Source organism: Corylus avellana, chromosome ca2 (assembly GCF_901000735.1).
Source record: "Corylus avellana chromosome ca2, CavTom2PMs-1.0".
Taxonomy (NCBI): domain Eukaryota; kingdom Viridiplantae; phylum Streptophyta; class Magnoliopsida; order Fagales; family Betulaceae; genus Corylus; species Corylus avellana.
Window position 1 is genome coordinate 10,994,452 of NC_081542.1, and position 26,055 is coordinate 11,020,506.

The 26,055-nt window shown below is 34.5% G+C and overlaps 2 protein-coding genes across 5 annotated transcripts; one reads left to right on the forward strand and one right to left on the reverse strand.

The window, feature by feature from the left end:
- The first annotated feature begins 2,483 nt into the window (after positions 1-2,483).
- Positions 2,484-6,330, forward strand: LOC132169042 (AP2-like ethylene-responsive transcription factor BBM2). Its single transcript, XM_059580132.1, is given in 10 exon segments — positions 2,484-2,754; positions 2,975-3,635; positions 3,764-3,846; positions 3,988-3,996; positions 4,101-4,189; positions 4,552-4,625; positions 4,753-4,803; positions 4,937-5,013; positions 5,416-6,232; positions 6,234-6,330. Coding segments are annotated over 10 exon segments (2,229 nt in total).
- Positions 6,331-9,186: 2,856 nt separating this feature from the next.
- Positions 9,187-19,615, reverse strand: LOC132172554 (phospholipase A(1) LCAT3). Of its 4 annotated transcripts, none has more exons than XM_059584069.1 (11): positions 19,306-19,615; positions 17,961-18,052; positions 16,876-17,003; positions 16,562-16,697; positions 16,399-16,450; positions 14,981-15,081; positions 14,200-14,379; positions 11,895-12,052; positions 11,278-11,332; positions 10,935-10,988; positions 9,187-9,564 (listed from the first exon to the last, which is right to left on the reverse strand). In XM_059584069.1, exons 1-11 carry the CDS (start codon positions 19,523-19,525, stop codon positions 9,403-9,405), a joined length of 1,338 nt encoding a protein of 445 aa, XP_059440052.1. In that variant the 5' UTR covers positions 19,526-19,615; the 3' UTR covers positions 9,187-9,402. The 4 variants fall into 4 exon arrangements, with proteins under 4 accessions (XP_059440052.1, XP_059440053.1, XP_059440054.1 ...); XM_059584070.1 differs by having other exon boundaries at positions 9,382-9,564; positions 10,935-11,001; XM_059584071.1 differs by lacking the exon at positions 9,187-9,564 and having other exon boundaries at positions 10,934-10,988; positions 11,891-12,052.
- Positions 19,616-26,055: the final 6,440 nt, after the last annotated feature.

The window sequence follows — 26,055 nt, forward strand, 5'->3', positions numbered from 1 at the left end:
ATATCTCAAGCATACTGCGTCTCATGGTTTATTACTTACACATTAATCCTCATCTTCTCAATTGGAGACAGTCTCGAACACTGACTGGGCTAGATGCCCAGACAATCACCGCTCTGCAAGAGCTTATTGTGTGTTTTTGGGTTCCAATTAAATTTGTAGAAATGTATAAACCTTATTTTTCTAACTCCTAATTCTCTAATCTAGTATATATATATATATATATATATATGAGATGATTATATATAATACGGGTAAAGGTTAAAAAAATTTAGTTCCTTAATTACAGGGCCGGTATTGAAGCCTCGATCTTCTATCAATAGAGGTTTGGATGGGTCTTAATTAAGACTTTTCTAATAAAAGTTGCCCTCTTGAAGGCTTGTTTGTAGTTTGTGCCCCTCAACCCAGCCCTTAGGCCTTCGTTTTTAAGGAGTAGTTTTTGTTGAGGGTTTTCCTTGAATAAATTATTTTTTACTAAAAAAAAATATATAGTTTTTTTAATTGGAAAAGCACAAGTTATACAGTTGATTGCATCCAAAACGGCATACGTAGGAAATTTCAATGAGTTTGACAAGAGAAATAAACTGTTTAGTTGACAAACCAACACACTGATCATGGGATATCTGAAAATTCCATTTGAATCCTTAGATTTTCTTCCAATCTGTCCCTTCAAATAAAAACTTCATGAGAATGAAAAATAACCTCCGAAGACCCGGAAGACAAGGGTTAGTGTCCTCATGTAGGGGTGCAAGGCGCAAACCCCATCTCCATATATATTTATTTCATTTTTCTTTTTATAACTTTTTATAATTAATTAATTAATTAATTAAGAATATGTTTTGGATTCCTTCCCCTCTCTTCATTGTAAAAAAAGTGTCAGTCATGCATGAATTATTGTTTTGTGCAGAGTACTTGAGAGAGAGAGACAGAGAGACAGAGAGAGAAAGAGAAAGTTTTTCTTCTCACTTAGCTCCCGTCTGTAACGGGGGAGCAGTTTATGATTAGGACGAGGAGATAATAGTAAAATAATGTGATATGGATGGATGGAATGTGAGAAAGTTATGGGTGCTTGTTTGTAGGCAGGAACTCAATGGGAAAGAGTCTGATAATTTGGCTGACATGAAGTGACCATTGTCCAAGTGGGCATGGCTAAATGGGCGTGGAGAGGGGCTGCGTGTGGGTTTCTTCACTCTTGTCACTCTTTGTCAGATCAAATTACACATGCATCGATCTTCTTCTACAGGTGTTTCACACCAAGCAGAGATCGGATTCCGTGTACATTCATCAATATTTCTACCGAAAAATAATTGGTGTTAATATTTACGATCTTAATATCACACATGGGTTAAGTCAAATCTTGCAAGCTGATTTTCCATGATGAATTTTACTCGAGGTTTGTGTCATTTGGTATATATCAGAGTCATGTCAAGTATGAAATCGAATGAATTGCGGCTCCGTGGTCGAGTCACGTTCGGAGGTGTAGGCCTGATTAAAATGTCTTGGACTCTTGGTACTATGTTAGAATAGTATTAAGTCATTAAATACTGATAAATGAGTAGAACTGCAAAAAAAAAAAAAGGCTACCGTCGGGTCAATGTCAATAGAGTAGACTGTTGTAGACTTCGGCTGCAACCGGAGCATGCATGGTATATAAGTCAATGGTAGACCGTACAAATCTAATTATTGATTTATTGAAAAATTTCTATAAGAATATGAAGGAAATATGAACAAATTATTGACACTAATCGTTTTTTTTTTTTTTTTGTTATTTAGAGGAGTTTTATTAATTGATTATTTTAATAAATATGAAGTCCAAGGGGTTGGGGGTGGGGAGGGGAGATGACAAGTTAATTTGTTTGAAGATTACAAAAGCACATGGTGCGTGGTATATATATGTAGGGTAATGATGATCCATGTGTCATCTATATATCAATGTGTTATCTATCAATTATAACTTGTAAACTATATATATATATAATATGCATGAGGATAAGTTCAACTTAATTGAGTTGCCCTATTTTTTGTTTGAGAACCAAAAAACTACTGCCTACAACAAAACTATTTTATTGCTCCTCGTGTACCTTTTCATTGTTTTTGCACACAATTCTTTAAATATTTGGATTTTCAGAGATATATATATACATATATGGGCGCCTCGTTTCCTTAAATAAGAGGTGCCCCATTTAGGATTGGGGTGTGTACGTATGTGAGAGAGAGGGATATATATATAAAAAAAATCTTCATTTTGCTTAGGAAGACAGGATTTAAGATTTTGTTGGTGTTTTTTGACCTTTCGTCTTCGTCCTTTTCTTCTCAACACATGGATTCATTCTCTTCCGCCATGTATGCTTCTATCTAGTTCTTCATGCATGAACTAGTTCCTCATCATCTCCATCTCTTTGCTCAACTTGATCAACGCCTCCTCCTTCAAAAATAATATATATATAAATACATTTTTATTTATATATATATATATACAAATATATATGGCTTCTATGAACTGGTTGGGTTTCTCTCTTTCCCCTCAAGAACTCCCACAGCAGCCTTCTGATCATCATCATCATCATCATCATCACCAAGATGACTCTCAAAACACAGTCTCTCGCCTTGATTTCAACTCCGACGACATCTCCGGCACTGATGTCTCCGGCGACTGCTTCAATCTCACTTCTGACTCCACCGCTCCTTCCCTCAACCACCTTCCTCCTCCTTTTGGCATACTTGAAGCATTCAATAGAAATAATCATCAACCCCAAGGTTTTCTATTTTCTTACCTTTTTCTCCTTCCACTACAACTTCAACTCCTAAAACCCTAATCATCTTTTGGGTGCTCAGAAATTAGTACCCACCAAAAAAAAAATGGAAAATGCTAATTTTCAAGCAGTTGGAGCAATATTTTTTCTGGGTTTTTTTTTTTTTTTCTTTTTTCTTTTTTCTTTTTAATGACTTAATGATTTTTTTTTCTTCCTTTTTGCAGATTGGAATATGAAGGGTTTAGGGATGAACTCAAGTAACAACTACAAGACCACCTCGTCAGAGCTGTCTATGCTAATGGGTAATAGCCAGAGCCTTGAAAACCAACAGCAGCCAAAGCTGGAGAACTTCCTCGGCCGACACTCTTTTGCCCATCACGAAACTGCCGCCGCCGCATACAATAACACCACTGACTACATGTTCAATAACTCTTCCTTACACCTTCCATCCGACGGTGACGGTGGCAGTGGTGGTGGCAGTGGCGGCTGCGGCAGTACCAGCCTCCACAACAATAGCTCCATTGGCTTGTCTATGATCAAGACCTGGTTGAGGAACCAACCGGCACCGCCTCCGCCGCAGCCTCAGCCGGATAACAAGAATGATAGTGGTGGTGGTGGCGGCAGCGGTGGTGCAAGTGGCGGAAACCTAACAAGTAGCGCACAAACGTTGTCGCTTTCGATGAGCACCGGGTCGCAGTCCAGCTCGACTTTGCCGCTTCTTAGCGCCGCTGGCGGAGGGAGCGGTGGAGAGAGTTCTTCGTCGGATAATAAGCCGCCAAACACAACAACAGGCGTTGATAGCCAAACCGGCGCCATCGAGGCGGTGCCAAGAAAGTCGATTGATACATTTGGACAGAGAACTTCTATATACCGTGGTGTAACAAGGTTTGTTATTCTTTCTTTGCATGCTTGCATTTTCAATTTATTTATTTTTGGTGTTTTTTAATTCTTTGTTTCTTTATTATATCTACATTTTCTTTGTTTGTTTGTTTATAAGGGTTTTGATTTTCCAGGCATAGATGGACGGGCAGATACGAGGCTCATCTATGGGATAATAGTTGTAGAAGAGAGGGACAAACTCGTAAGGGAAGGCAAGGTAGATAGAACATGTTTACTTTTTCTCCAAAATGGAAAGTGTATGTATATATATGTTTAATAAAGTAACCATAATGTTCTATTAATTTCCTTATTTGGGTTTTTCTCATGTTATTGTGGGGCTTCCTCAACCTTCCTGCAGTTTATTTGGGTAAGTATGTATAAAAGACTCCTTTTACCTTTCCTTTTAACTCAAGATTTTCTTCATTTATATATGTTTCTGATCATGGGCGCTTTTGTTTTAATTTGATGTAGGAGGTTATGACAAAGAAGAAAAGGCAGCTAGGGCTTATGACTTAGCAGCATTGAAATATTGGGGTACCACTACCACCACAAATTTCCCAGTAAGTTTCCACTTTTTATTTTTATTTTTCAATAAATTAAAAGAGATTCACATGGAGTTAAGTGATTGGCAAGCCATTTTTCCTAGTGGGTTTATTTTAGGAGTTGAATTGCAAATATAAATATATGCCCAAATGTTGGCAATGTGATGGACATATGAGTTACTTTAACCTACAGATAATGGGGAAATGTGATTCACATTATTGTACATGTTCCTTTTCTGGGCAAAAGTATCCCGGATTGATGGGGTTGTTGTCCAATTTCAAAATGATTTTTTTTTTTTTTTTCGAATGTGTTCGGCCGATCGATGCATTAGGGTTTTGTTTGCTCATCTTCTTCCTTTTGTTAATGACTAAAATTCCAGATTAGCAACTACGAAAAAGAGTTGGAAGAAATGAAGCACATGACAAGGCAAGAGTATGTTGCGTCTTTGCGAAGGTACAATATTTTATTTAAAATTCTTTCTCTCTATGCTGAAGCTTCAACCATTGGCCATGCATGGATCAAGATTGCAGATTTATGGAACACTAGATAATATGATTCCATTTTTTCTTAATTGGTGCAGGAAGAGCAGCGGGTTTTCAAGGGGTGCATCCATTTATAGAGGAGTAACAAGGTAATTAATTTATATATATATATATATATATATATATATATATGAGATCAGAAGAGAATGAGTAATCAAATAGACTGCTCAATCTTTAACATGTATTAATTTCACCAATATTAATGTTTTTTGGTTGTGACAGACACCACCAGCATGGGCGATGGCAAGCAAGGATTGGAAGAGTTGCAGGAAACAAAGACCTTTACTTGGGAACTTTCAGTAAGTCATCTTAATTAAACAAAAAACGTTACTTATTTAATAGACTGCTATATATACAACCACCATACAATTGAAATGACGTGACAGTAAAAATTAGTATTTTTGAATCAACAACTTGTAAAAAAGAAAAATCATTGACTGATTTTTGTTGTCACGTCATCCTAATTGTATAATAACAGTATGCTAAATACTGTTTCTAACTTGTGCATCAAAGGAACAAACACCTTTACTTGGGAACTTTCAGTAATTAAGTCATCTTAATTGAACGAAAAACGCTAGTTAATTAGTAAACAGCCATATATACGACCACCATACAATTGAGATGATCAGGTGATAGTAAAAATCAGTCTTTTTGGATTAACAACGTCTACGTCTCGTAATGTTGTTGTTAAATTAATGAAGGCACCCAAGAGGAAGCTGCAGAGGCATATGACATTGCTGCCATCAAGTTCCGTGGACTGAATGCAGTAACAAACTTTGACATGAGCAGATACGACGTGAAAAGCATACTGGAGAGCAGCACTTTGCCCATCGGAGGGGCTGCAAAGCGGCTGAAAGATGTTGAGGCGCAGGCTGAAATGATCACTGTTGATGGCCAAAGAAGAGATCATCATGACACCATCACTTCTTCTCACCTAACCGATGGCATCAACAGCTACGGCGCCCACCAGGCTGCAGCAGGGTGGCCGACTATTGCCTTTCAGCAACCTCATCAAACACCTTACGTGCATTACCCATATGGGGGAGGAGGAGGGCAGAGGGTTTGGTGCAAGCAAGAGCAAGATTCTTCTGACCACACCAGCTTCCAAGATCTTCATCAGTTGCAGCTGGGAAACACCCACAATTTCTTTCACCAAAACTCTGTTCTCCACAACCTCATGGGCATGGAGTCGGCGGCCGCCGCTTCAATGGAGCACAGCAATGGAGGAGGAGTTGGGTATCATGGAAATGGCAGCAATGGTGGTGGGTATGTAATCCCCATGAGTACGGTGATTGGTAATGATGGAGGAAACAACAATGGGTTTGTTGGGGAGAGCGATGATCAGGTGAAGGCGATGGGTAATTACGAGAATCATGTGTTTCCGTCGTCGACGGACGCTTATCATGCCAGCAGGAACGTCTATTATCATCTCGCCCAACAATCATCGCCGGCAGTGGTTAAGGCTACCGGATATGATCAGGGGTCCACGTGTAATAACTGGGTCCCAACTGCCGTTCCAACGGTCAAACAATATGGGTGTACTTTGCCATGGAGCTCCAACGTCCACAGTTTGGAATGACAGGGATGAAGATCATCGGATAGGGGGGAACAAGTGATGTACACAACTACTGATTAATTTCCTAATTTTGATTTTTTTTTTTTTTTTTTAATTTTGGTTCTAATTAATTTTAGAATTAAGGGTCCAGCTAACAGAAGTCTGAGGCATAGCAATTAGTGATTTTGTCACTAGCTATGAATTTTGGGATGTTCAGAATGTGAATGGATCCTCGGAAAAGTTGTATTAATTGACACCAGGCTTTGTAATTTTGAATAACATACTTAATATGTCGATACAAAGAATGGGGTTTTCCTCTTCACCATTTTGTGAATGCGCTTGGCAATTCGTGTTTGTATGTTGAATTTGGATCATGTTAATGCACGGTAGTTCAATTCATTCAATTAAAGGATCAAACCCCTCAATCCCCCAATCTTCTAATTTTATGTTGAGTTTATGTCGGGTTCGCGAATTGTGTCAAAACCTAAGTATAAGATAACTCGACACATTTTATTAAACGTGTTAAACTTCTGAACCCTAACTCTTTAATTTCGTGTTGAATTCAAGTCCAGCTTACGAGCTGTGTCAAAAGTTGTCGACCCTAATTATAGGTTTGATCAACTAAGGGTTTGTAGGCAAGAGCATTCACAGTAACTTCTTTGTCATTTTCCCTACATTTAAAGATCAAAACTACTATTTACTTTTATATTTACATACGTACACTCCACAATAGCTTCTATTTATCATTCTCTATACTAATTAAATATATAATTTTTTTTTCTTTATTGTTTTATTTCTTTCTTTCTCTACTTTTTTAATGATTTAGAAGAGAAAATGAGTTTTTTTTTTTTTAAAAGCACGAGGATTGCTAGATTGAGTTTTACGGTATCGATTCTAATGTTTAGAGGTAATATAGGAAATCTGCTATGGTGACCTTTTTGATATTTTTCCTAAACTTAAGGAAAAAAACCACACACTGGAGAGCTGCTGTAAATGCTCTTGAGATATTTCTTTGAATCCCTAAATTTTGAAATATATCCCTAAATTTTGAAATATATATATATATTAAGGTTATGAAATAAAAAAGAAATAAGATAAAATTAAAGGAGTGCACAGAAGGTTGATGCAGCATGAAAACCGGGGAAGGGAAAAAATATTGAAAGGGGCAAAAGAAAGGCAGTGGGAACTGGGATTGCATTGGAGAAATCAGCGGAGCACCCGTGCCTTCTTGGAAAGAAAAGCGGTGGTGGCAGACCCTGAATTTTCCCATTTTTATCTCCCTGCACCCTTCTCCATGCATTTACCACTTCCCCCATATTTCCAAGAACAAATCCAAACACTTTTTTAACTTTAATTAATTACAACACTCCTCCTTTGCCCCCTCTAGGAGAACATAATCATTTTCGGTTCATTTGAACGGGATAATATCATGTTATTTATATTTAAATGGTATTTTTGTTTCTTAAAAAATTAATTGGATATTATGGAATTCAAATGAACGGGATATGATCCTAATTTCGGATCCGGCTTACATGCTATTATTTAAAATAACAGCATGTATGCTGTAGTTTAATCAACGATCAAAATTGAATCTTAAAGTTGACTTATTTTTACAAGCTTTTAATAGGAGAGAAAATGAAAATAAATTTTGAGAAATTCAATTTTGACCGTTGATTAAACTACAACATACATGCTGTTATTTTAATAACAACATGTAAGCCGAATCTCCTAATTTCTTCCCATGCATCCCCTCCCTCTCTAGGTTTTAAAAATGCTACACACTTTCACTCACGTACGCTTTGACGTGACAGTGAAAATTACCATTAAATTTTTGTTAGATTATTATTAATGATGATTTTCTAGTTCCGTCCTTGAGTTTATACATATAATTGAATTTTTGAATTTTTTTTTTTTGAATTTTTTTTTTTTATATCGTCTGGGACGATAGAATTGAACTTCTGGTTCCGTCCTTGGGTGTGTACATATAATTGGCCTGAATATATGTGTAGGATATTATGATTCCACATTATAAACACAGGTTAGCAATATTATTATAAATGTTGTGGACCCAATTAAAAGGGCATTGTAAAATGTAAAGAGAGAGGGAATAATAATAAAAAAAATGCATGCCTCATGGGTGTCTCATGTCTGTGTTTGTCCCTTGTAATCTCAAATAGAATCTTTCTCATAAGCTAAACAAGCCCCCCCACCCCTAGGAATGCTCTCTTTCTGTTTCTCTTTCTTGGGGTTTTCATTCATCCAAAATCCTAGTTGGGTTTGGGATTCAAACCTTTTTGACTTTGACTACACTTCACCTACCTTTGAACACCAAATAAAACATTTAAAAAAACTTTGATTTTAATTAAGTTGATCTTTTCTCTCTTGATTGAGTCTTCACATGCGTGTCTACGTGCCAAATCTCTTTGTGCTGGCATGCTTCAACTTGTTTTCTAGTGTGCATTCTGCTTACACCTAATTTTGCGTGCTCTTCTTCCACGTGCACCCCATTACACAACCTAACCTATAATTACTGTAAACAAAGGACCTTTGTTTCCCTCTCTACCGCTTGGTGTCAAAATTTTCAAAATACCATTTTTTTTATTAGAAAAAAATAAAAATAAAAATTTGTAAAATCCAAGCTTTTAATTTTTTATAAAAAAAAAGGGTAATTTAAAATTTTTGATAAGATTTGACGAAATAAATTAATTAAAAAAAATTAAAAGTTCGATACTCTTAATTGAGAGTATTTAACCTCGATAGATACTTTCAAAACACGTGGAAGTCTAGGAAAGTTTTGTCAAATTTTCCCAATAATAAATGTTAACAGAAACTCTATATCTTGCAATAGTCCTACAATATCTGCCTTACCAACAAGGAGAAAACTTATTTAGGAAATACCATCATCATCCACATAATGTTTATCAAAAATTCAAACTAACAGATATTTTTTTACTGAGTAATAGGAAATTATGTCAGAATGAGGAGAAACAGAGGATGAATACAAAGAGGTTTGCAATATACAAAGCTATGATAGCAAGCTGTCGGGTCAGACATACATATATAATTACCAAGAAACACATGAACATGTGAAACATGCCCCTTTTTCAGCACAAAAAAACTGCACGTGTTCCACCTAATTTGAAGCATCTACCACTTTGGAAGACTTCAAATGCTTGCTGACCTTTGGATCAACCCCCAACCATTTTTGGATATATTTAAAAACTGTTTTGTCATGTAACAATCCACGGTGACTAGCAGGCACTCCTACTCTTTCAACTGCTGCAAATCCATCAGCCTGTGGAATCCAAAGAGTATAGATTAGCTTAAAATATGATGGGAAAGTTCATACTCAGCAGCAAAGAGGTGTCAAAACTTCAACATTGTGTGTATCACAAGTAATCAAGCAATAAAGTATTACAAATTTCTGTTCTTGGAACAGCGTAAGCTGTTGGTTTCAAGATTGCAAATGTATACAACAAGTATACCCAAAGAAGGAAGTTAGATACATAGTAAGATCTTAGCATCATCAAGAACTAATCTCACCGCTTCCGAAAAAAAATAAAATAAAATACAAAGAGAACATTCACTTAAACCTCCTGAACTTGCATTACTTTTGCAATTACCTCTCAAAAGTTCAAAACCTCTCAATTTAGGGTATCGAACTTCTAATTTTTTGTAATGTTACACCTCCCTTGGGTTTTTCCGCAAAATTCAGTCTAAATTTTCAAAAAATACCCCTATTTTTTAATTAAAAAAATTCGCAAAAATTCAGGTGTAGGTAATTTTGAAAATTTTGTTAAATTCTAACGAATACCTAAATCTTTGCAATTTTTCTTTTCTTTTTTTTCCAAAAAAAAAAAAAAAGAAATTGGGGGTATTTTGGTAATTTTGACACCCTCCCTTAGAATTTAACAAAAAGACCTAACGGATGAGTGACATTACAAAAAATTGAAACTTTGATACACTAAATTGAAAGTTTTTCAACTTTAGGGGTTGCAAAAGTGATAAAACTTTAAGAGAGTTAAGTAAAGTTTCTCCAAAAAAAAAAAAAAAAAGCAAGTAATCTCACAAAATAAATCTGAAATGTTCAGTTACTTAGCCAAGCCTAAACTCCATGTTCAGACTACAATGTCTTACTTATTTGTCTTGTTATCTGTCTACTTCATCAACTATTCCTGTAATTTATATTATTTTTCTTTTGTTATGGTGTATAACTATCTAATTGTTAGGTTCCAACTTGGTGATTAGCATTACATGAGACTAAATACAAACTACACAGAAATGTGTGCATCATTTTTGCATGTAGAAAAAGGAGTGGAAGAATTCTATTTGAATAATTTGTCAAAATTTAATCATCATTTTCCCCAGTCCTTTTTGTTTAAATTTTCCATGGTGGATATGTAAAGTTTCGGGTGACACAAGCCAAGCCTAGATGAGCTTTAGGCTGCTTGAGCTTTGCTTGACCGGATTTAGAAAGATGTTAATTGAGCCAAACCAAGCCAAGTCTAGCTCAAGCTTGGTAATTTTTTCATGACTGGAGTTTTACTTACCAACCAAGAATTTGAATTGTTATTTCAAAGTTTTGACACTGGACATCATCACAGAGATTGCCCTTAAATAACAACAGCTGAAATTATGCATCAAATGAACGTTCAGATAGAGCACCTTTACTGATTCAGCAGGAACTGTTCCATCTCCATCAACATAAGAATACTGGGGCTGGAACAAACAACTGATAACAAGTTATAAACAGAGATAAAATAACAAGAATATGTCAGTAGCTAAGGTACAAATTCAAGGCCATATGTGTTTGGGCATAATCATTTAAAGGGCTCCATTTCCTAGGTGTATAAAGAAAATCAAAACTGCTACTTGATTAACCACCATTTAAAGAAGAACTACTTCTTGATAGACAGTAGTTTCAAAAGGTGAGGGTTGATGGTTCAAGATATCTTTATGCTTAACTGATAGCGGGTTCATGATTTCACAATCAAATCAAATCACTCACCATTGAGTGGCATATTTCAGACAAGTCCTCAATTGGAGATGTTTCCGAACCATAGCTGCATTAAAAATGCATGTCAGATGCACTTCCAGCATTAAACATTTTCATTATCATGCTCACAGGATAATAGTGATATTTTCTAAAGAACAACTATATTGTCTAAAGCCAAAACCACTACACAGTAAAATGATTCAATCATAATTTTGTTCTCACCCTTCGTCAAATTGAAAGATAATATCATTTGTAATTAAGGTTCTTCTACATACAACATCCAAATCCCAGTCTCAGCAAATTATTAGATTTTATCCTACTAACCATTGGATTAAATTTCATTTATAATCTCTTTCTCCCAGATCTCCGTATCAGATATTGTTAACTTCAGTATTAAATTCATATAAAAAATAAACATTATTTAGCATGTACAACTAGAGTTAGTTGAAATGAGCTGGTGTTGGTGAGAGAACTCCTTATGTTTAACCAACTATATCATGCATTCCAAACCCTCTTTAGATGTTCATATTTTGAAACAAATAAGGGATTAGCTGGTCAGTTTCTTTGAAAGATTGACACCATTGACCTTAAAAAGCATTCCTAATTCCTAAAGTAATTCACTTACATACCAAACATCAAAAGGTGTGTCAAATGATGTTCCATAAATGTTATAGAAGCAGACCCCATCCGGTAATTTAGCATCATACATAACTTGGCGAGTGCCAGCAGCCCACTTGAGAATCTCAAAGTTAAAGGGCAAAGCTACTGTTTGTCCGTCATAATTTAGCTGCAATCAATACAGATGATATAAGCTTTAGCTACTTGTAGAAGAATTTATGATGAAAGTGGACAACTATTGGGGAAAAGAGATAGGCTACAATTGCATCCAGAAATGCTAGCAACACTGAAAATATATTGATGCTTTTGTTAGATAAAATATAGAGGAAGTTTCTGTCATGCCCAGGAATAGGGTTTTATAGGGGTTCAAGAAAGAAGTTAACTGAAGCATAACGTCAAACTAAATCGGATGCAAGGAACAATATCTTCTAGGATTTCTCAAACTTCAGAACAAAAATACCACCCTTGACAGTGAAGATGAAGTTCAGAAAACAGCATCGTCTATAATTTCTTTTAATTGCTAGAAGAGGTCAAGCAGGGGCCTTTTTTCTTAGTTTTCTAGCATGGTAAGATTTAAAATTTTCCTTAATTGCTAAGTTGTCTTAACCCTAGCATGGCATGCCTGAGGACCCACTAATACGTTTCACATTTTGTTATGCTTGCTATTCAATGATACTCGATATTTATTCTTCCCATCTTGGTTTCATATTGATTCTAGGACCTTGATGATAAAAAAAAATCATAGTGTGGCCTTCTTTCAATTGTGATCGTTAATGCAACAATGAATTTGTTTAATTATTCTTGGATTAACTAGAGGCTGGTTGATGTTGTAAACCCAGGGTCAAATACAAACCTGGATCTTTTCAGGTTTGTTGTGTTTGACTCTGAGTTTTTAATGTTAGGGTTTATGCCCTAAAAGCCAATTCCTATTGAATGATATTTTGGTTTATTAAATAAAGTCGAATATTTTTCTGAATTTTATTTAGAACATTTGGCCTATAATTGTACATTTGCATATTATTTTGTATATATGCATGTAGTCCTTAAGTTACATTGAATATAGGCTGAGGTGTGTTAATAAGATTATCACACAGAAGATCTAAACCATAAACCTTGTAGCTTATAAACTATAGTTTATAGTCAGTAATGGAATTGGGCATTCCATTTTATAAGACTATAAAATATCAATCATGATGATCTCTATCTTGATTATGGAAGTGGAGACTTTTGGATGATATGTTGGTGTGGTGACAATGCACTGAATGAACCGTGTAAGTTGGTATTTTATTATAACTACTATCAATATAAATAACTTGAACTCACAACTGCTTATAGCATTAGCTCTCAATCCTAAGGTGAGTATGAACTAGGATGTGAAGTGAATGCCACTTTGATACATTTAGGAGTGAGACCTTTCAAGGTCAAAATCTCGGTGTATTGGATGATCACATGTAGCAAGGGAATACTACTACTCCTCAAGATGGAATCTATAATCCTTTGATTTAATCAAAACGACATGAAATATTCCCTTGAGATAAATTTAATGTGAACTAATTATTCTGAATCTTTGGCTAAAGTGTTTTACGTAGGAGTTACTAAAATTAAATATACTAAATGAAATATGATTTCAAAATTACAAAAATAATCAAAATCAAGTAATTCAAGAATTAGGAGATAATGAATTAAAATCTCCACCGGTCACCAGTTGTGTGGCCCAAATTACGTCGAGCAACCCTCTGCCACAACGTTCACGTTGGGATCACACAGCCACAGTAACATGGGTGTGAGACAGTGAACCCAACTCAGATGGAATCGCACAATCCAAAGGAGAAGAAAAATCAAGAACCTAGAAGAGAAACTGCTCTGATACCAAGTTGAAGAGAAAGAGATGAAATGTGTTATTCCATGTTGTTCCATACGTTTACATGGGTTTAAATAGGAGAGGAATACAAACTATTATGGGGAGAAATATTAGGAGATTACAATCAGAATAATAGACATAAATAAGAGAATAAAATCAAGATATATCGATAGTTTCCATCTTCAACACATGCATCAATTAATCGCAAATACACAAGCTTTGACACAGAAGAGTCATAAATATATAACACCATACAAATTTAGTTTTGTGAATTTTAGCAGTTAAAATGCATAAAAGAGGAAATAAAATCTCTTTTAATCACGCAACAAAAAACATTTGAGATAAAGACCAGCACTATAGGAACTATGGAACAAAATTATAATGGTGAAGACGTCGAGAGAATCTCAGGACCAATATTAATTATTTTCATGCTAGGTAAATTGTGAGCGTATTACCTCGTTACGCCTCAGTGCTTCTTCAAACAGAGTGATACTTTCAATTGGGCTATAGGATTCCAAATCAACAGAAGCTTCCCCATCCACGGAATGCTTTCGCCAAACTTGAATTTCTGGCTGTTTTTTCCACTTAAATTCTGGATTTGCCAACATCTCATAGACTGATGGGCACTCAACCAACTATACAGAAAATGAAACATATGTCATCTCACAGTACGTAGTGTATTAACCAAACATCAGTAGTATTGAATTTAATGAGGCGGAATCATTATTGGAAACTCTGAGAACGAACTCCCTAATTTGAACAATATGGCAGCTAAAGCTGACCAGACTTTCCTTGTCACATGGGATTAGAAGCATATATCTCACTTCTTTAGACCTGATGCTAGCAAGTTGAACACAGTGTATATTGTACATGCAACTTATAAGAAAAACTTATACTAATCTTCAATGGAGTGTCATGCACCTGAATAGCTTGCCAAAGTCAAACAGAATCAGACAGCCTCAACAATTTCCTAAATGTTACCGAAGAAAGGCACATGATCGTCCAAACAAAATTCTGTGAGCATTTGACAATAACGCTTCTAATTCTGTTCCATTTATTCATTTCCTTTTAGAATTTCCTATTTGTTATAACTACATTATGAAACACTACCTACTGATGCTGCTTCAAATTGGAAGGATAGTTTCACCAAGAAAGATGCTTGGCACGACATGAATAAGTTCCCAGTTTAGGTTTTAAATCCAATGACTGGGCCAAATACTCAAATTGAGGAATTACCAGCTGGTGCATTGTCCACCTTGATACAAAAAAGAAGCTTTCAAAACCTTCAACAAACTGCAATCCAGTTAAGAGTGAATCATTGATGCATCCTGGTGCACCTGTGTAATTGTGTTGCAGAATTAATACTGGAGTACAATTTGAAAAGACATCAAGAAAAATAACAGAGGAAAAGAAATTAAATAGGATCAGAACAGTTAATCTGTGCTAAAATTCTTCACGTTCTTTAATGGTATTCTTAGACTCCTTGCTTTACTCGTCTCATTGTACAGAAAGAAGTATAACTTCATTGGCACACTTGTGCACCTTGTGTTACATTTTTATCCTTATTATTTGCACTTACAATAAATTCTGTAGGTTATACAAGATTTCTACATGGGGAGAGTAAAGAAGATATTGCTTTTAAACTTTAAGCAAGGTAAAGAAATAGAAATCATAATGCCCATAAAATCAAATAAAAAATGTTGGAAGATAGCAATTGGGAAGTCAAGAAACATGTTTGCGGATTCATGCAGCCAAATCCAAGGCGGTTGGGATAAGTTCAAGTTTAACTTTGAAGAACCACTTATAAGCAGCCATTAATTGAAGCTGAAAGTGCTTCTTGAACCTGACTACATCCTTTTCGAGTGGAGAATGGAGCCTCTTAACACTGACAAGCAGGACCAGATCAACACTTGTAGTGTACCTTTATTAGTCTGTATTTATGGTTCCACAAATTGCATTTGTTATGTTTCAAATGTAAATGGTAGAAATGATGTTGGGGCCACTACTTTTCACTTTTCTATTGCCTTAACATGTCTACCGCAAAAAATGCCGAAACTTACTGCTTAAATGTGTGGCTATAGGTAAATAAAAAATCTCAATCATCATCGTGCCACTATACCATCACTATTCCAGCCTGGTGGTATCACTGATGCAGTTTACTGTTTTCAACTACTAATTCAAATGGTTACACAATTCCCAACAAAACAAGGAGAGACAGCTTTAACAGTTCTCCAAATTAATTGATAATAATGCATGCTAAATTAAATAAGAAACTTAAACCAATACTCCAAGCTCATAACTCCATTGAACTTTCAGCTTTACTGCAAATTTTTTGTTTATGTTGATCATAAGCAGAAGACTTGTCGTTCCTATTCTATTTTCCCCTTTGTTTCTCTCTTACTTTGTTTCTCTTTTTTCTTTTGCTTCAGCAAAATCCAGTATTTTGACTTTCGGCAATAGAGAAAGTCGTTCCCAAAACACTGAAAAGAGCCTTTATCTCTTTAAATACATTAAGTAACAATTCTGACGATTATTATTAAAACCCCCTATATTTTTTATGGATTACTGAAAAGTGAATGGAATGGTTTTCTCTCTCAGGGTAGTCAATCAATGGTTTGAGGCAATTTTTGTTGATTTCCTATAAAGGTGATTACCTTGAAAAGGGCACGCAATGCAAATCCACTTATTCACATACTTGGAAAATACCTGCAGACAAAAAGTTAAATCACTAGTTATGCCTCTTGTAGCACAGGGGCTTATTATTTTTTGCATATGTCCCATGAAAAAACAACTAATGAACAAGAGAAATTTGCGCACATCATTATGGAGTGACAGGAAACACAACACTAGCAGCCCACCCATTGAATGTGAAATTATATTGACTTTTCTACCACCAGAAGCTTCGTGAGCAGCTTTCAACTTCACTTTAAGACCTTCCATTAACTTGTCAATTCTGCCAATGATATATTGCAGGTAACTATGAGCAACATAAAGAAACTTTTAATAGCTATAAGACACTAATGTAATAATTAAACCTTGTCTAGAGGTCTAGAGATTGAGTCACTTGAGAATTGCATCACCAAGATATCAACTTTGACCACCAAAAAAGCAACCGATAAAAAATGGATTACCTATTGCTTTGCCGGAAATCATAACCATATCCAAATAGTGTGGTTCCCTTCTTATACCCACATTTAACAAGCATATCAATCATAGCATGAAAATGATATACCTCTGTCAAATGTATAAGTTTTATCACCTGGAGCATCAAGGAATATGATATCAGAAATAAAGAAGAGGGAAAGAAACTGAAAGTCTGAAACAATATTTTGAAAGTAATGAAGACAGAATGGAAGTTGCTGCGACTCTCAAATCAACTGTCATGTTTCAATGATGATTTAAACTAAACTGTTTCCTAGTGGGTGTGGAATTCCGTGATCCAAGCATTGACCGGAATGTAGTGCTCACAGATAAAGCCACAACCATTATCTAATTAGTCAGTTAGCTGGCAATGATAGTACAGTAGGGAAAGTCTGACAGGAACTTCACATGGCCATATCTGCTGCAATTACCAGTCATTCTGAAAAGAATAGGTGAAGGCTGAAGGGGAAGAACCATTAGTTGATCATATCTGAAAGCATAGTAATGTGTGGTATGAAGGCAACAAGCAGTTGATCAAATCAAAAGCAAGATAAATAGCAGATGAGTGACTTTGAACATCATCGTGTTATTTATTTCAACATATCAATGTCAAATCATTTATTGGCAGTAATTGTCGGCGCACAAATTCAAAAAAGCGCAGAACTTGACTAGCTAAAAACCAAAAGCCAAGTGCAAGAGAACATTAGGAAGAAAGACACAGACTAATGGAAATGGAAGAAAGAGGGGGGGGGGGGGGAACTTAACAAGAAAATCCCTCCTTGTTTATATAAAGATAAGTCAGCTGGGCACCTTTTGATGAATTTGTAATTTTCAAAATTTTAATGAAAGTTAGGCCTATTCTAAATCATGTTTGTAAATTGATGATCACTAGAACAGCTGCATGTCTTATTTACTTTGGATCAACCAATCCCAAAGGGTGGAGAAGTTCCACAACCATCTCATTTTAAAACAATCAACTCATAGAATCCAAAATCTAGTAATCCTTGCATGAAAGTACTATACACTACATCAGTACAGGACTTTGAGAATCCACGGAGAAGATTATTGATCATACCAATGACGGATCTAAAATATCAATTGCATACAGCCCATAATCATCATCGGGAACTACAATTTCAGTTGCATCATCCAATGTTTCTGTATAACCTAAAAAACTCAAAAAAAAAAAAAAAAAAAAACACGAAGTTAAGGTAGACTAATTTAGGGAAACCAAATTAATATGCCATTGAAAATAAAAATAGACAAAAATAAAAGAACTCATATAAAGACAAGAAGGCTACATTGCAGATGACAGTACCACCGTCTCTCCAAACAGTTGAAAAGAAACTATTGCAATATCGAAAATCATAGATATGGAAACACTAACACGTCCATTACCATTACATTAATCAACTTAGAGAGTCGCATGATCACATTTTAGTAATTTTCCATAGAACTAGTGTAATGAATCAATATGAATGAGCAAGCAATATATTTGAGAGACAGAGAGGGAGAGAGCGAGAGAGAGAGAGAGAGAGATACAATCATGCACTTTGAATATAATTTGGGAATTATCAGTAACATCTAACTGCGAATAATTCAAAAGTCCCTGAATAATTCAGATTTTTAAATTTTGTGAATTACAAGTAACATGTAAGAACGTTATGGAAATATTAATGATAGTTTGGAAATTAATTAATGATTACTAATCACTTCGGTCACTAAATAATTTGAGTTTTGCAAAAAGAAAATATAACCGAAAACTTAAGAACTACGAAAATCAATTATATCAACTCAGAAATGTTTGGGATAAGGGAAAAATAAATACAAAAGGAAGTTTAGTTTCCTTGAGGCACAACTATTAACAAACCCAAGATTCAGCCTCTGAGTTTCTTTTGTTTTTCCCGGCAACCAAACATTGAATTTGAGCTTCATTTCTCTTTTCTTTTCTTTTTTTCTGTTTTGGGATGGTTGGGGGGGAAGCAATAACCACAATCAAATTCAACTATTAACAAACCCAAGATTCACCCTCTGAGTTTCTTTTGTTTTTCCCGGCAACCAAACACTGTATTTGAGCTTAAAAAATCATTTCAATTATGTTCATTTCTCTTCTTTTTTTCTGTTTTGGGTGGGGGGCATTAACAATCACAATCAACTTCAAATAATTCAACTAAGATTTAGTTATCCTTAACTTTCTCAGCAACACAAAGGAAAAAGAAAAAAAAAAAATTAATTTCTATTTTCTTCTAAATTTTCCTAAACTTCTTTGCAACCAAATAATGGAAAAAAGATTAATCACACTGTAACTTACATGCATAAACACTATAAATACATGCATATATACATATACATATATACACTCCGACATGCACAAACCAACACACACACACACATATATATACACGAGAGAGAGAGGTAACCTGTGGCAGGGTTATAGACAGACCAGAGCTTCTTCCTGAACTCGAGGTCCGCCAGTAGGATCCGGACCCAGACCCGGGTCTCGAACCCGAACTTCTTCTTCTTGGAGTGGAGAATGGAGCCTCCCATGCCAGAGACGAGCAGAACCGGGTCGAGATCGGTCTCGGTAGTGTCGGAGCTCCATTCTCCGAAGCACGGACAGGAAGAGAGCTTTCCGAACATTGGTCGGACCCGGAATGGGAAATTCGGGTTCGGGTTTTGAAATTGGCGGAGGTGGTAGTTATATTAATGTGCCGTTGCCCACGGAGGTCCAATGAGACAGAGAGAGGTTTAAAAGAGTACACAGACTAGAGAGAGTAATTGGAAAAAGTGAAAATATTGGATTTGCATGTTGCCCCTTGCACTTTCTTCTTATTTTTTATCCATCACTCCATCTCTCTGTCTTTCTAAGTTTTAACCACATTTTCTCATACTTTTTTGTTTTCTATTTTAATTCTTTTCTAAATCATTCTTACAATAAAATCAACACAACCAATAAAACAAATAACCAATATGATTAAAACAATAAATTGAAAGGATATTATAAGTTAAATAGTTTGTAGCAGCTTATAATTTAAATCATATATATAATGCAAATTAATTTTTGTATAAATTAGTTACTATATATTCTTACTAGTTGTTTGTTATGTGGCCAAAGAGATAAGACATTAGGTGAATAAAAGAACTATCTCATTAGTATTTTGTATTTGATTATCTTTATTATTAGGTGAATAAAAGAACTATGGAAAGCTTCTTAGGATAAATAATATTTCTTATGCCTTAATTTGGGTTATTGAGGAATTAATTGTGACAATTGACCAAGATTATGTTTTAAGGTTGTAAATTTTTTTTTAACGGAAATGAAGATTTCATTGATAGTGATTAGTGATTGATTCTTCAATTTTTTTGTTGTTGGTTTTATGAAAAATATTTGATTCTTTTTAACTAAATTTTCATTCCTTTTTGTCTATTCTTGAATAATTTTGTGATAATGATTTGAAAAGTTATTTTTTCTTATTCTTCATCTTCTTTCTTAATTTAGTCATTTTGCTTAGTCTTCTTGATCTTTTGAATGTCTCTTTTCTTAATAGTGCTCTATTGTTTTTTGCCAAAAAAAAAAAAAACATAGCACTTGAGATATTCAAAAGAGAAAAATGTACTCCAAAATAATGAGATACATTAATTTTTTACACAATCCGCGAAGCCAACACCAAATTATAGGATTAGAGTTTTGCATAAACGGGTTGGCCTGCTTGATCCGCAAGTTTACCCCAATTGACCTGTTTATGAAATTATATATATTTTTATATCATAAATATATGTTGAAACGGGTTGTGTTTGGGTCAAAACGAGTCAAACAAATCGTGTCAAATTAGGTCAAATGGTCTAAACAGGTCACATTCAGGCCTAAATAAGTCAAACAGATCGATCCATTTGTGACCCATTTATTAAACGGGTCAAACAAGGCGTGACGAGTCACTCACAGGTTGTGTTCATATTTAAGAGTTTGGCATGTTTAACTAAACGGGTCAAAATTTGGGTTTATCCTTATCGAGCTACCGGGTCAAGCAGGTCAACCCGAACCCGACTCAACAACAACTGGAAAACTAATACACTATAGCTCCTTTTTTCTTTCTTTCTTTCTTTGTGTTTTTTTTTTTTTTTTTTTTTAACTCTTTTCTCTTTTATAATCTTACTCATGAGCATCCCTCTAAATGTCGAAGAACCTAACTTTAAAAAAATAGATACCGCCTCTTTGAAACATGATATAAGATTTGGTCTATAAATAAGAAAATTTTCTGTCTATTTTTTATTTTATATAAACGCACACACTCATATAGATGATAGATATATAGACGCTTTATATGTGAGTAAATGCTACATACTATCAATTAGAAGAAAAAAAAAATGCTACATACTATTATTTTACCATATTTTTTTATCATTTTAAAGTTAATGTGATTTTTAAAATTACTATAAGATTAAAATTCAATAAAAATTTATTTTAAATTCAATGATAATTTCAAAACTCACATCAATTTTTAGAGAATAAAATAATAGTGTATATATATAGAGAGAGAAAGAGAGAGAGAGAGAGAGGATAGGTGAGAAAAAAATAGAAATACTAGAAAATAGAGGCACTGATGCGTAAATGTGCAATCGTTATCTGAAGCTACATGGCACGCCAGTTGACACACCACCTCATCTGTTATGCGTAGAAAGCTCGTTCCACCTAACCGTCAAGTGGGGTCAGGCTTTCTTCAGTACATCTCTTCATTTGTCAAATGTTTTTTTTTTTCTTTTTAGTTGTTGCTTAACTATGTTTTACTTTTAAACCGGCTATTCATCGATCTTCTATCTGTGAAGTTTTTTTTTTCCTTTTTGCAATTGGTTTCCTATTTTAACCATGAAGTTTTTACCACAGTGTTTGCTAATCTACAATCTATTTTCATTTTTTTTTAACCCAAAACAAAAACTTTTTTAATCAAAACATTAAAAAAAAAAATTATCAATCACACGCATATCTAGAACGTGGTGCTACATGAAGAAGAGAAATAGAAGTCAAAATGGGATAAAATGGAGTACGGGGGGACGTGCATGGCATCTAATATAGAATATCCTTGGAATTGTGCTTATTACTTACCACAAGCAATACAAAATCATACTCTGTTGGCAATAATGTCTTTTTCCTCTTTTCTTTTTGTTTTTTTGCTAATCTGGTATGGATCGAATTCTAACCCTTCTTTAGAAAAAAGAGAAACGTCCATAAACGACAAAACAGAATAAAAACCTCATCATCGTAAAAAAACAAAATGAGAGTTTTTTTTTTTTTTTTTTGGGAGAAAAATCAGAAATGGGTAGGGTTTTGGAGCATTTTAAATTTTGGGTTTTGTAAAACGTGTTAAAGTAATAATTAAATGATTAAGTTTACCTCTTATTATAAGCTTAAGTTTTTGAGATAACTGGTAGTTTAACTTGGTATCAGAGCAAACTTTATCCTAATCATAGCCAATCAGCGCAATAGTAATAAACTTCTCCAACAACGCCGCTTGTACGGGAGAGGCTCTTTCGAGAGCCAAATTCATGGGGTATCCGAGCCAGTATTATCTGGATTCGATGGCCAACTTATAGTATAACGACTTTTATAACGACGTCGTTCGTGAGAGAGATATTGTTTTGAGATCTGACTACCAGCAATATATCAAGCGATCAAAGGCTCCTTTGAGAGCTGAGTTCCAAGAGCTCCGACAGACAGCACAGATGATGCAACATGAGGTGCGCCAGTTGAGGGAGACGTTTGAACTTTGAACGCATGCAGATGGGTTTCTTTCGGAATCATAGAAACATTGATGTAAGTCACATTCGACTTGTTCGTAACTATATTCATAAATCTCCAAATAGGTGCTCTGCTTATGAAGAGAATATTAATTATTGTGAAAAGGATGTGGATGTTGTTAAATTGGTTGAAAAAGTGGATTTGCCATCAAATAAACAATTTGTGCAGCAACAACTATTTGTTCCAACGACTACACTAGTGGAAGAACAACCATCACCTCCTCCACTACAGGTGCAACTCATCACGATCACTATAAAAATTGACGATTCTTTTGAAAAAAACGATGAAGTTGAAGATGATGTCCAAGAAGAAATCGTTGGAGGAATTTTTGTGGAATTAGACAAAAAGAAAAATCATGTCTTGATTCTATCTATGTAGATTTCTCCAAGTACTTTTCTTTAGAGGAGCCGCATGTGCTATGTCCCAAAGAAAACTCGAGGACACGGTTTTTCAAGTGGGGGTGTTTGATGTAGGACGATATTTACCTTTAAGAAAATATTAAAAATAATATTGGAGTAGCGCCCCTTGATCAGAATTTTACTCATTCTCAAACAATGAAAATACAAAAGGAAAGATTGCCACGATTCTCGCTGATTGTCAATTTTATATTATGATTTTATATTTATTTTATTAAGACTTTATTTCCTTAATAGGGTTATATTTGCTTTAATTATTTTCTTTTCCTTATTAGGATTAGGTTTACTAACGCTACTAGGATGAGGTTTACTAATACTACTAGGATTATGTTTACTTTCTCTACACGCATTTATGTTCTATAAATATGCTAGCTTATTATGTAAAACTAACTCGTTGAATTGTTATGAAATCAGAGAAGTTTATGTCAAATACTCTGTGGAGTTTTATTTTTCTTTTAGCATGAGGGCTTTTTTTATCTTTTGGGTAGAAGACGAAGATACTCTTTGATTAGTTACTTTAATCTTTCGCTACGTCAGTTGGTATCAGAGTCTATATATTTTAACATGGTATTAGAGCCACGTTTCTGTTTCTGTGGCTTTCAATAAAAGTCTTATGACGTTTCTATGATGTTTTCTACCATTCTCTTATGATGATCCCAATTTTGTTGTGATTCACAGCTTTATTCATTGGCGAATTTTGGCACAATGTGGTTTGGCCCTTCATAGGATTTTTAACGGCTAGTTTCTGTTCTCCGGCCTCATTGTCAGTTGCTGCTTGGTCCTTCACTAGATTCTTTTAGTGGCTTGTCTCCATTCTTCGGCCATCACTTTCAGCCTTTCTCGTCTTTCTTGTTGGCGAACCCTGGCACAATGTGGTTTGATCCTTCACAAGATTAACGACTAGTTTTCATTCTCTAACCGTCATTGTTAGTTGTGGCTTGGCACTTAATCGGATTCTTTTAGCAGCTTGTCTCTGTTCTTCAGTATTTCTACGGCCATCACTTTCAGCCTTTCTCGCCGGCACTGCCTTGATCCAACCATCAACTTTGGATGCCTTTAATTTATTATCTTTTCCAAACTCAAGCCTACACCTTGAGTTTGAGGGGGATGTTGTAATATTTTATATTTTCTAAATTAAGTTTATTAATATTTTCCTTAATAAGTTATTTCTCTTTATGTTAGAATATTATTCTCCGTTATTATATTTCTTTGTAAGGTTTATTCTCTTCCTTAATTAGTTTAAGTTTACTTTAGTGCTTTTTGATCACTACTTATTGTTTCTCTATAAATAGAGAGTTATGTAATATTGTTTGATATAGTGAATATACAAGATGTAGCTCATTTGTCTCTTTCCGCTTTCGTGCTCTCTCTCTTTTATTTCTTTTTCATATATTAGTATTTTATATTTTATATATATTGCAACATGGTATCAGAGCCAAAGGTCAAGGATCAAACCTTGACTCTGTCAAATCACCCCTCATTTAAATTAAATATTCCACGTGTTGGACCTCATCTATTGAAAAAGAGTTTGAGCCCACACGTGAGGGGAGTGTTAAAATAATGATTAAGTGATTAAATTTACATCTTCCTATAAGCTTAAATTTTTAGGATAACTGGTGGTTTAATAAAATATTTGATATTGTGCTTGAACGTTCGGCATGTTTAATTTAATTTTTTCTTTAAAAAAATACTACTTGGAAAGAGAAATTTGTTTTGAGGAATGACAATTTTGTGTTAAATAAATTAAACTCATATTTTGAAAATTCTTTTCAAATAAAAACTGTGATCTGCTTCCTAAAAGTGCAACCCAACCTAACTACAAGGTGCATCTTGGCTTAGTACTTGTTTGATAAAAAAATTAAAAACGCTTTTAAGGATTCAAAAGCTTAAAAATGACCAAAAAACAATTTTGACAAAAACTTAAAAATGAAGTTTTTTCCAAAAAGCTTTTTTTTGACTTAAAAGCTATATTTCTCAAACGCAATCACAAACAGGCTCTTAGTCTCGATAATCTCCCCAAATAGATTGGTCTTAGTTAACCAATTATGACCATTCTTTGTAAGCTTAAGTCTTCGTGACATAGAAAGGGGCTTGTAACCTGGCGCGTATGGCTTGTATTCCTCCGGCCAATCGCGGATAACTATCTCGCACCTACATCGATTGCGCGTCTACATTGTATATTAGTATTTTTATCTTGTGAATATAAAAAAATATTTGTTATTTTCCGTGCAAGCGCCAAACGCCAAAAAATGTTTCCATCGTAAAATATTTTCCTGTAAAATGACTTCCCTAAAAATATTTTAAGACAAAAAATATTTTACACCGAAACAAATGGATCCTTAATGTTGGTACCAATATTTGATTTTAAATTTACAATAGGTGAGCAATGGCAGAATTGGAATATCATAAACGCTAGAGCTTTCTACCAATAAAATTCAACCAAGAGCTATTCCATTTTGTGCTGCATCGTTTTTTGTCTTACAACTTTAGGGTTCTAAATATTTAATAGTAATATATATTAATTTATACAAGTTACCCATGAGTTAAGTTGAGTTAACCCAAAATTGACTCATTTATTTATCAGGTCTAATCAAGTTGACCCAATTTGATCCGAATTATATTTTACTAAGTTTGTGTCAAAAAGTGTCAACCTTACTATACTTCCCTCATATACTGCATGAGAACCATTCAATTGTTAAAGAAAAAAAAACTAAACAAGAAAAAAATAATAAAAAGAAAAATACTGAAATATACATTGAAAACACACTTGCTTTGGGCAGAATGTCCAACAACAAAATGATTACACTTCTAATGGGGAAGAATATTGGATTTCACATTGGACACCGAACTAGACATTGAAAACAACTTGCCATTTCACTTAACCCTTGTGCATAATTTATTGTTACATAGTTGTATTCTTTTATTCTTGGATAACTCGTATTTATACTTGAGAAATAGCA